Raw genomic sequence first — 12,125 nt, 5'->3', positions numbered from 1 at the left:
GTTGGTACAAGGTAAGGTCGACCACACATCAGTGTGTAATCTGGATCCAAGTCAATTCTAGATCTGTCATCCTAACTGTGAGATTATACAAAATAAAAGTGCAGGCTAAGTGGTTCGGGTTAGCGTGTGCCGATTCAGTTTGGGTCCAGATTCGGCTGAACTGTAAATGTTACAGACATGCCTCACATTAGTGGAATATTGTTTTTCCTGAATGACTATAAAGTTAATGTTGATGCCAAGTTGATTACGAATTCTAGCAGCATATCTCTGCGGCCAGCGAGTCATAATATGAGAGTCGCATGATGATGGAACTGTTGGTTTTTGGTGCAAAGACAACAGATAAAATGAGCTGCAGAGGTTTGTGCTCTCTGGTTATTTCATGATTCATTTCTTTCATTTGTAAGTAATTCATTTTGTTTTCTATTTTCTCAGTCCAAGACAATTTCAGGAATACCATCTTCTGCTTCTATTTAAATGCAGATTGAACAAAATGAGCATTCATCTGAGCTCAATTTATGAATTTCTGGGGAATCAAGTTGCAGCTCCACAAAAAAAAAGTTAGATGACAGTTAAATTACCTCATTTGTCGCAATAATGATGTTTCTATTTTCTCACGATGTAAATTACAAAGTAAAGAGGAGCATAATGACATTTTTTTCTCTTTTCAGTGTGCTTAGGCAACCTCTGAATAGTCAGATTTGCTAGTCACTACGCTAAACTGTATGGCAATGTAAGATCTTTGCCTTTTAGAAATACAGAATCTGAGTTCAGCCCTGCTCCGTGTCACAGTGTGGCTGTACAGGATGGCTCAACCTTTGAAAACAGTCAACAACAAAAAAGACACAAAAGAGATGTCTCACCACTCTCATCCAGCATCAAGTCATCTTGGTAGCGGAATTTCTCCGGTCCACATGCCACGAAAATGTCCTCATCGCCAAAGAAGTCCTGCAGACATGACACCTGGAAGCAAAGACAAATAGATGAGTTCAGTAATTAGGTTTACGCGTCCTTCATTCTTTACAGAATCCAAGTCAATAGACACAAATGGGAGCTGCCGAGAGCCACCGGGTGAACGCTTTGTTCAAGGCCAACTCAACTATTGATCAAGGGAAAGGAGATATTCTCAATTCTTAAACAACTGTACATGGAAACATATAACATTCCTTATACTTCTAGGCTATTTCTGCTTATTATTACACAACATAATATGAGACACCCACATGTTCCTCTACACAACGCACGTGCTCCGGTGAAAAAGCACATGCAATGAGTCCCAGGAGAGGAATGGGGGGGCACAAGGAGGGCCTGCTTCCTGCTCGTCTGTGAACGAGGCGGAATCTGGCTGACACGTCCCTGAGCTGCAGCGCTGTGTTGTTTCTCCAGTTAATCAGTCCACCCGCTACTATAAAAGAGGCCTTGCTGACTCACTAATTTGCTGATGTATTCAAGCACGTGGACCAAACATCCAGGGCAGCAGGCAGGGGGTCTCCTTTCTGAACACTTGCATCTTATGAATGGTAATGAGTAAATATTAAACTAAGCAAAGCAGCAAACTAAGATGGTGCATTTATGAGGGGACAGAGGGACAAGGAAAAACTTGGGGGAGAGAGCGAGGCTGTGAGGAAACGGCAAGTTGAAAGTAGAGTTTAATGGATTCCCCCCCCCCCCCAGTCTGATCAAAGAGGAAGAGATAACTCTCGTTTAATGTAAGAAGGTTCTGTGGTATCTCAATTCCATGTTCAGCATTACTTCACAGGACATATGTTGTTGTTTCTTACTCTCCTAGGAGAAAAATTAGGTTTTTATTGACAAATGGCTCTAAAGCAGCCACTCATTATTGTCTACATGATTTAATTCCATATGTAATATAAACTCTGCAGGATTCATTCAAGCAACTTTAATCACACACTACAAGCCAACCGTCGCATTTCAATCCCCCCCGCAATCAGTATAACAGATTCTCCTATACAATGAGTGGCATATTCAGAAAGGGATATACAGAAAGTAATAGTTCATTCATCCACTATGACGAATCGCCCCCAAAAACCCATTTAAGGGCGATTATCATTTAGACTGCACGCATGTCTCGCACCGCCTGGAGCTAACATACAAACACAGAGATGCTATTATTCCATTGTCCTGGTAATTAACATCCAAGAACTCATTTAGATTCCTATTAGCCACCCGAAAAGAAAGTCACAGTTGATCACAGCTAATGAAAGTCACTGTGTGTGTGTGTGTGTGTGTGTGTGTGTGTGTGTGTGTGTGGAGAAGGGAGTTTTCTACTTTGCCCCCTACAGACTCAAAATGAGCCGACGGGGAGACGAAAAAAACACGTTTAATCTCAGACACAGATTCTCTGTGGAGCAGCGATAGCTTTCATTTAACATTTCAAATCAAGGCCTGCCTTATCTTTGTGTGTGTGTGTGTGTGTTTGTGTGTTTGTGGGCCTGTGTTTGAGCAATTGATATTCTCGCTTCACAGCACCGCATATTGCTTTGTTCCCTGAGCTCCCCTGATAGTGTGTTGGTGATTATTTCAGTGACAAGCGCTTCCACTTCCTAACTAGAACTAGGTTAGGTTTACTAGGTGCTGTAAACACTTTGTGCCACTCCGGTGTGTCAGTGCAGTCGGTGTCTTTGGCCATCACGGTACATATTTAATTGTATTTTAAATTCAACGCATCATCACATGACTTCAACTTTCTGCCGCACACTCATGGTATGCGTGTCCACTGAGTACAACAACGCATTTAAGACTGTATCTCATAGCTACCTGCTGAGGTTCTCTCCTCTGGGAACAGTGATGGGCATTTCTCATTATGTCCAGTCATTTTAAAGATGAAGCTTTTCACACATTAATTAGACTTGAAGATGCTCAGAGCGTAACGTGCCTCCACCAATGATGCTCACACAACACCCAAGCAATCACAAAATAGTTTCCATGCTAGAATATGTCAAAACAAATTCCTCATGGAGCAAAAAACAAAGATCTTTTGCTTTCAGAAAACACTTCCATTATGTCACCTCAATGATGCATCATGTATTTATATAATGATGAATCCCAATGGTGGATCAAGACCTTTTTTTTACTAAATTTAACATCTTAGCTTTGCAGATAAATACCTATCAGCTGCTACTGTCCAAGTACCAAAGACTTTGACAGATTTAGTAATAATATTCACTTTCTCACTGAAGTGGTTAATAGATTAATCAGAGTAAAATTGCCACTGCTTTTTTTTGTACGAGACTAATCGATTCAGCAAATAATTAAAAGGAGCGCAATTATTTGAGATCTAGAAATAACCCGTTTTATGCAGGGATTTCTGTGGGCCGGGAGCAGCTGGACGTGCGTTCCCAGTCTGATCATGTCTGATGCCGCTGGAGCCTCTTTGAAGCTGCTCATCCTGAGATCGACGCTGTAGCGCAGCAGAAACGTTGAGTAAATGGGGAGAAGAGAACACTCGCAGAATTGTAATGAGATCGGCAATGATGATGATGAGAAGCCAGGCAGCCTCTGAAGGCGTCTTCAAGAGGAGGTTATCCTAATGTGGAGCAAACGCGCATGGTATTACGGAGAGGTGTGTTAAAAAGTATGGTTGCCATGGTGATAATGCCCTTTAGGCATTGGTGCATGGCTGGTGTGTGCTACTAACTGCACGGTGCGCCCCGAGTGAAATGATTCATATATGACGTCTATCATTCATATTTAATCTACTGTGGGTTCTGCAGAACGGAGCCATTCATTCATTCATTCATTCATACATTTTCCAACCGCTTTGTCCGTTATCGGGTCGCGGGCCAAGCTGGAGGCTATCTCAGCAGTCAATGGGCAAGAGGCGGGGCACACCCTGGACAAGCCGCCAGTCCATCGCAGGGCAACTGAGCCATTCAATTGAATCCATATGCAAACAGGAAGTGGCTCACGGCCCAGTTAAAACCAAAATAACCCTTTTAAGAAAAGATGATGACAAAAAAAAAAAACAGACACGCCTCATGGCCGACGGAATGGCGATGAGGGGAAGAAGCTGGAAGAGGTAAAAAAAAGAAAGAAAATAATAAAAAAAAAAAAAAAAGACAGGAATGTTCAGATGATTGTAGAATTCTTCGAGCAAGAGTTTAAGCTTCTGTCTGTAAGAATCAGAAACCGGAAATCTATTCCTGACTGCTCTGAGCTCCTCTGAACTCAACAACCCCAGCTCATCCAGTGTCTCTGGCGCCCTGAAGCGGCACCGTCAGACAAGCGGGTTAAAACCAGGACAGAGAAACCAGCCTCTCTTATGAACTAAGGGGTTGGCCTTTAAGACCTGGTTCTGATGAATCATCTTTAAATTTCCATAACTGATTATATATTCAAGTATTATGAAATACAGACTGCACTTTGACAGATTTACTTACTGTGCATCACAAATCCTAACCTAGCCTTGCTGTAAAAGGGGGAGAGGGGCATTTATTACATAGATACACAGGTACTCCATCAACAATGACGTTTGACCTTGTATAAATTAGATCATCATTTCATTCTGAAAATGTCTAACAACAAATAACTCACTGTGAACATGGTCCGAAAACTCATTTATGCTCCCACTACGCCCCCTAGTGTACAACCACCAAACCACCATTTCCTGCCTGTTTATTTTCTGTTAAAAAGTAAATTACAGGTCGCATGGAGAAATGAGCTGGGATGGGTGAGACACACTGCTGCAATCCTGTATCACTGGCGCCACATGGTGGCGCTGTTTAACAACCACAATCCAATCCACATGGCAACAATTCAACAGCAGCAAAGAGAGACAAAAGATGGATGTCAGATTTGCTAATGTTGGGTATGAAGAAAAAAAAACATAACCTGAACATTTTGTCAACATAAGAGCTCAAATAATTGACCTGTGAAACACAGAAAGCTCGAATCACAAGAAGAATTGGTTTGAGGAAGACAACCATAAGAAACGTGCATTTGTATCTGCCGGTTTTCAAAATAGAGGCTTGGAGCTGCAGTAAAGAGGCTTAGTCTGGGTGCTCTGGCACATCGCCATTTTTATCAGACACATATATAATCCTACTTTTTTTTTTTAATACAAACAAACACGAACACAAATAAGCTGCAAATGCTTCCCGAGCATCCCAGTGCTCTCAAATCTTCGTTTCTTTCTGCCTGATTCTCACCAACTCCTCCTGCGAAATCAGCCGCTGGGAACAAATGATTGCTGACAACTCTGCTCACTCTGCTCATTTAGATCAGCTATTCCTGTCTCCCTGTCAGATTTCAGGTCTACTCGAGAACTCATCTGCCAACTCCTCACTTTTAAAGAGGGTGTTTCCGAGCTGTAAGTGTTTGAGAACAAGCGTATGCGCGCCTACCTCGAAAATAAACAAGAGATTATTAGTCAAGCTAACAGCTGGTTGAATGATGAGGAGCTCTGCAGATAATTGATAAACAATTTGGACAATTTATTTGGATCATTTATCAGGAAGAACAGGTTCCAACCTCTTAGAAGTACGGATGTTTTTGCTCATCTCTGTTTACATCATGCTATGTAGAACAGAGGTTTTGAGGAGAACACTCCTGGCTTTAAGAACTCGTGAGGATTGAGGAATGGCATATGTCTTTCTTTTCTCACACTTTTAGATCAAACAACTGATGAGTTAGAAATTTAAAAAAAACACCAATAATAAAAAGGTCCAGATACAATACTATAAAAAAACCTAGGATTGGAGAATAAGCACTACTCTAATTGGCTACACAGAGGGTGTTTGCAGGTCAGCATTATGCTGCCCACAGACGAGCCACATTTCGGAGTGACTAAATGTAGCTCCAGTCTGCCAGGGATTAGGCCGACGGCGCTGTCCCTGGTGCTGAACCGACCGCAGCCGTCTGCGTGTTCAGAGACAACGAAGAGACAGACGGGTGGATGCTGAAAGGCAGGAGGACTGACAGAAACAGAGGAACAAAAAAATAAAGGCACGGCGGCAGGAAATGACAAAGCATCTGTTGCAAACATGCAGATCCTCTGATCCGAGGGGCCGAAAGGGAACGGAGGACTCGAAACAGATAGCCTGTGTTTGACCTGCCACAGGCATGAATTCACTGATGCATGATGAACTATGATCAATATAGGTTTGACATTCAACCAGGCAAAAACCAGGGCATTTAATGCTGTTGGGAAATCTATTATTTACTGTTCTTATAATAAATTAAAAACGATAGCAAGACAGGACACCTATGTTTGCAGCTGAGTGAGGCGCCGTATGCCCGGCATGTGATTATAACGTTTTCACTATTGTGATAATTATATGAGCATTTAATGAAAAAGAAAACCATGCACAAATGCTGCTTAACGTCCCACTGACCCATCTGACCCAATCACATTATTTAAATAAGTTATGCTAACAGCTGGTACCGGGGTCCTTTAGAGTCACAAGCCCTGTCAGGAATATATAGCAGATAAAATATCCTTATGAAAACATTCAGTCTCAAATTCCCTCCTTCATTGTGGAAATTTTAATAATATCCTCTGAGTAGCAGGAGAGCGAGGAGACGGGCAATGAGCCACGCCGGCTGGGCAGAGGAGAGAGACGGGAGTCGATCTGAAAGAGGCACGAGCTGAGGATTAGACCATATGCCTCCCAAGGGAAGTCACACACCCCCCCCCCCTGTAAACCCTGCCCGCTCATCGGAGGACTGACGGGGGGTGGGAAATGACTGACGGGCCGGTAAAGAGGGCAGTTAATACGGGAGGCTAAGAAAGTGCACATGGTGCTGAGTCGGCACCTCTGTTAAGCACCGCATTCCCCTCAAACCAGTGCAGCAGACTGGCTTGGCTGCTCCGTTGCATAACAACTTACATAACAGCTTCAGCTCGCCACACGGGGTGGCAGCATTTCTGCTGGAGCTGCGCTTCTCACTGAGCGTCAATCACGTTCCCACAGAGAGTCATTTTTTTCATTTTCTAGTCATGAAACTATTAGAAACAAGATTATATGCAGCACTGCTCCCAAAACGACTACGACTTCAGCTTCAACCCTCTCCCCCAGGTCATTCTGTGGGTAACCTGACCTCCCTAACCACACTCCAAATCCGATGTTACTTTCTTTAGTCAACTTGCGAATCTCTCAATAAGTGATGATTACTCATCTGACGGCCCAAAGGTTTCCCCAACTAAAAGCACCAAGTACAAAAGTCTTGGGAAGGCAGATTTAGTCGAGACAGAATAGAGAGCGATTGAATGAAGAAGTGCATGAGTCAGTCAGCGTTGTGCATGTGTGTGATGAAGTTCTGCACCGTCACTGCTGGAAACTGTCATTGATTCAGATACAGCAACACATCCTGTCTGCAGATGGAAAATCACTCATCCTCTGTCAGACAGACAGACCACCAGTCTAAAACAAAACATCCTAAATAACTCAAACTAAACCAAAAAAACCAATTAATGAAAAGATTTCTGTTGAGAACTGGTCTACACACACACACACACAATGCTGTTTGTGTGTGTGTGTGTGTTGAGTAGTTGTGACTCAGCAGATCAGTAGGAGCAGATGGACTTAACCTACAATCCTCCTATGCAGAACAAAAAATGACATCATCCACGCAGTCTTCCAAATGTAAGCGGCTAAATGCTCAGAGCACAATCCCTGCATTTTCCAGTAACCAATATGTAGAATATAAAACCAATAAAAACGATGTGAAGCGTAGCACGGCCGTAGGACAGAATTATGCAGATCAATGATGAGAAATAAGAAATTAACCAGTGAAAGACAAACAATAGAGAAATAAGTAATAGTGCAGGTGGAATCAACACACAGAGAGAAGGGAGGGTGGGGGGGGGGGGGGGGCACACCATATGTTACAGCTCTTGGATGTGGGGGTGCATGCAGAGCACGCTAATTAGCAGCCATGAAACAATGGCATGTTGACAGCAAGGGAAAAAGAATCAGAGGGAGTGTCGACAGCTGAGTGACGCGATTGTTCAAGTCTGTTTAAAGAAATTATAATAACATATTATGTAAGAGGAGGGAATATATGCTGATAGACAGAGCACAGACATGAAGACATGAAAAGGGATGGGAGACACAGAGAGAAGAAGGAGACGAGGGAGGAACGCAGGAGGGAGATAAATAGTTACTCAAAGCGATTCAGCTTTGCCAGGGAGGAGAAGAACAGGCCAACACTGCGGTTCGAGCGCTGAGAGCTGCACTGCAGACGGAGAACAAGCGACATCCACAGTCTCTGGATGGGATTAAACACCCACCGCTGAACGGGCATGAAAGAAAGCTCCGTGACACCATACGTTACAGGGCTGGATTGTTAAAGTGCACGGTCACTGTGGGAACCAAACCTAGAACCACACTGAATACACAAAACTCATCAATATTAATGGAACACAACGCAACCAACCGAAGAGTTGATGACACAGCATCACTCCCTGCTCTTAATGGCTGCATTAAGAAACGAAGATGACTCCGTTTAAAGAAACGTCTGTGTCTGAGTAATGTAATTCTCAAGGCTGGCAGCTGGGGTCCCACCTATTGTCTCTGTGTGTGTGTGTGTGTGTGTGTGTGTGAGAGCCTAGATGTATTAATAGTCCAGCCATGTCAACGTCCTAAGCCACTTACGGCTCGTCCATCTTCTTGGATCGGGCCGCTCCGACTGTATGACATCACGGCAGGTCAGATAACTCCCAGAAAACTGATGAGAGTGCAGACTTTGCTGTGAAATATGAGGTTGAGGCATCTCCGGGTGTTAAATGAACAGGACCAGCTATCGGATGCAGCGAGACCTGAGACAGAGTGAATGAAGATCGCAGCGGGAGAGGAACTCCGGCTAGTCTTTCTCACTTATGTTACAGACTGAAACACAATATCCAGAGCGATCACACAGAGCGATGTCCCAGAGTTCAAAGCGAGTACGTGGCACAGAACAGATGCTTATCAACTTTGCGTATCCCCATTTCATTATGATCTGCTCTGCCTTGATGAAACGCCGAGCCTTACTTTAAATGCAAACATCTTCAAACTTCTCTGCAAAGTTCCCATCTGACTGCTTGTGTTCAGACAACATGTAATAGTTGTTTAAGTGTCTTTGAAAAATAACAGCACTATGTTGGAGTCAAAGTCCACACACAAATCGAATCATATTGAGATCAACACACACACAACAACTGGCTGCAGACTGCAGCTGAAAAGAGCAGAACTCCTCTTCTAACTTCACATGCCAGTAACACAATCAATGATTGATCTTGGCACATTTAAGCCGCACCACTTTTATAATGTATACAAACTTTTTGTTTTGAAAACAATGACATTAGGAAGAGGAGGAGGAGGAGGAGAGAACGTTCTCACATCCTGCCACGAGGTCTGCGGCTTCATTATGGAGGTTAATGAAGGCAAGGAAACTGAGCCGCACTCGTCAGATGCTCTCTCTCTCTCTCTCCCTCCCTCTCTCAGGATTCTCCGGGTCCGTAGGGGCTCGCCGTTACCGGCTGGCAGGCCCAGAAACCTACTTCAGCTGTGGACTCACTGGCAGTCACGACTCGGCTGACGGCAGCAGCTCCAGAAACATGTGACTGCACGCGCACGCACACGCACACACGCACGCACACACACAAACACGGCTTGATGAAGTAACTTTATCCCACATCACACTCGGGTAATCGACTTCAGCATACCTGACTACACAATAATGTACCATTAACACACTGTGTGTTCACTACTACTACTTTATTATTATTACTTCTTTTACAGAAGCTTGCATGGGAGTCTGTGCGTCTGCGTGTGCATGTCTGTCGGTGTGGATGACGTTAAATGGATTAACCACATTTCATTGGGGTTTAAATCTGCTACAAGCTCGTTGCTGAGACCTTTCACCCATTCAAAGGTCGTTAGCAGGATTTCCTCCCACGCAAATGAGGAAATCCAAAAGGAGCACTGATCCATTTCACTAATTATTTGTACAATCCATTTCTTCATCATTAATCTTGCTGCAGAATTGTGCTTTTTTTAAAAATATTTTGTGGTCTCGTAATACAAACTATTGCAAGCTCTCCCACACGAGGCCAATTTGGATGTGAATGCGTTACCATGCCTACGGGCCCAATCAATACCGTGTCTAAAAATAGCATAATCATACTAGTCTTACATCATTTACTTGCACTCTTCAAAGGTAAGCAAAACCGACGGTCGTCAGTTTAATCCCCAACAGGAGGTTTTTCAGAGGGAACCTGATCGTGAGGATTTTGTCGTCCGATGCTCCGTTCTAACAGCAAGTCAGGTTCATTCATGGTGGATGACGAAACATGTTAGTATGAACATGAGATATTTCATCTGGAGAACAGCGATACTACACGGCAATTAGACCCGAGAAGCTCGTAGGGAAAAGAGCACATTCGTGGGAATGAGTCATGAATTGGTCCTTCAGGAGACGTTATTTCTGTCCACTATAAAAGGGCAGGACAACCTCGATGTCAAATGGAATCCCCTTCAAAATACAGGCGAAAGGTAGCTCTGCCACGCAGGAACTTGGAGTTAAGCAGCAACCCGGAAAGGGAAAGCATATCAAACAATATGAAGCTGTGATGAGCTGGAACAGATGCAGTTATTCTATGGCACGCCACCATGGACAATATCTTCATACGCGTTTGGGTACGAAACGTGATCCTTTTTTATCGCGTCTCCCTCCGCCATTGAGAGAGAAACTCAAATGGGTGGGAAGATGATCAAGAAGGGGGGGGGGGGGCGTGACTCAGGTCTATTTCCGTGTTCAGAGTCCAGGCTTTGGCATCCATCGCGGCAGCGCGTGGGTGAGAACCCATGAGCCTCCATTCACCCTCACCTTCTCCCAGCCCCGCTCAGCGCACGCGTCACGGCCCCCGACGTGAATGGGGGGGGGGACGCTTCATTCACCGAAAGCACATGGTATAAAAAGAGAGCGCAGTCTTACCTTAAATGCAGGCCAACTGTTTTTTCTTGCCAAGCCATTGAGCCACAAATCGGTTGCACACACACACACACACGTTCTCACCAGTTTTCCTCCCAGTGTGTAGATCTTCTTCACCACTCCGGAGTCAAGCTTAATGGCATCGGTGATGTCGGTCAGGACTTGCTCGTAGGAATGGGCCGTCTTTTTGTTGAGCAGGATCCTCACAGCTTTGCGAGGCTTCACTCCGCTCCTCACCACCGTCACAAGCTTCGGGCGGATGAACTCCTTGATTTCGCGGCTCTCGGGGGCCCCGGCCTTGGCGCTGGCCAGGGAGAGAGGGCCGCGGGGGGAGGTCACCGAGGCCTTGACGTTCACCGACCAGTTTGGGTTCACGTTTTTTGCGTAATCCAACTTTTTGTACGCTTCAGTGGAGCTGCAGACGTAGCTGTCGTCTGTTCGGGGTTAAAGAGAGGAGGTTTAGAAATGACTCAAAATAGACAAAACCAGTTTGGGGGGGACTGATAAATAGCATAAAAACCATTAAAACTTACTCAGATAGTTTGCGACTCTCAGTTTTCACAACTAAACGGCAGAAAGTTTTAACTTGTCACAGAAACCCACAGAGCTGTTGAGCGTTTGAAGATCAAACAAGTATAAATATAAATGGGTTTTTTTCGCAAACTGAGTTTTGCACCTGCAGCTCAGGTGGATGAGAGGAACAGCCCTGCATGCCAACATTTAAACTCAACCACCTCATCCAGTGCAGAGAGTGCTTCATGAGACTTGCCCTCCGTCAGCTGCTCGATGGACGTGACCTTCCTGGAGCCGTCCAGGCTGTAGATCGTCCGGACGCCCTGCGGCAGCTTGACGTTATCGGACAGCGAGCGCGTCAGGTCCGCCAGCAGGGCGTCGAAGGTCCGGAACCTGTCCGCGGACACGGCGTACACGATCCCGTTGAAGTAGCGGTCCCCGTTGCGGTAGAAGCGGACCTTCTTGGCTCTCTTCTCGGAGGCCAGCGTCTTCAGGGTCCGGGTCCGGTACAGGCTGCAGTGCGCGCTGTGCGTGGGGCTCGGCACGCCGTTCATCCTCGCGCCGGAGCGGCTCTGTCGCTGACCTTTGTCCCGCTCGTCGAAATGCTCCATCTCCGTGTCGCTGGCGAAGCTCACGAGCACGGCGGTGCTTTCTGGGAGAGGCGCAACAGGGAGGAGGTT

The 12,125-nt window shown here is 45.1% G+C and overlaps 1 protein-coding gene across 1 annotated transcript in view; it reads right to left on the bottom strand.

Moving 5' to 3' along the window:
* Nucleotides 1–12,056, bottom strand: part of dclk1a (doublecortin-like kinase 1a) — a 32,960-nt gene extending 20,904 nt beyond the window's left edge. Inside the window, exons 1-3 of the mRNA XM_068744127.1 lie at nucleotides 11,702–12,056; nucleotides 11,017–11,366; nucleotides 861–960 (exon numbers count right to left, since the gene is read on the bottom strand). Coding sequence (XP_068600228.1) covers nucleotides 861–960; nucleotides 11,017–11,366; nucleotides 11,702–12,056 — 805 coding nt within the window. The remainder of the gene's footprint in view (nucleotides 1–860; nucleotides 961–11,016; nucleotides 11,367–11,701) is intronic.
* Between the last annotated feature and the right edge of the window lie 69 nt (nucleotides 12,057–12,125).

Source organism: Brachionichthys hirsutus, chromosome 10, assembly GCF_040956055.1.
Source record: "Brachionichthys hirsutus isolate HB-005 chromosome 10, CSIRO-AGI_Bhir_v1, whole genome shotgun sequence".
Classification (NCBI taxonomy): Eukaryota; Metazoa; Chordata; class Actinopteri; order Lophiiformes; family Brachionichthyidae; genus Brachionichthys; species Brachionichthys hirsutus.
This window is presented reverse-complemented; position numbering and strand designations above follow the sequence as displayed.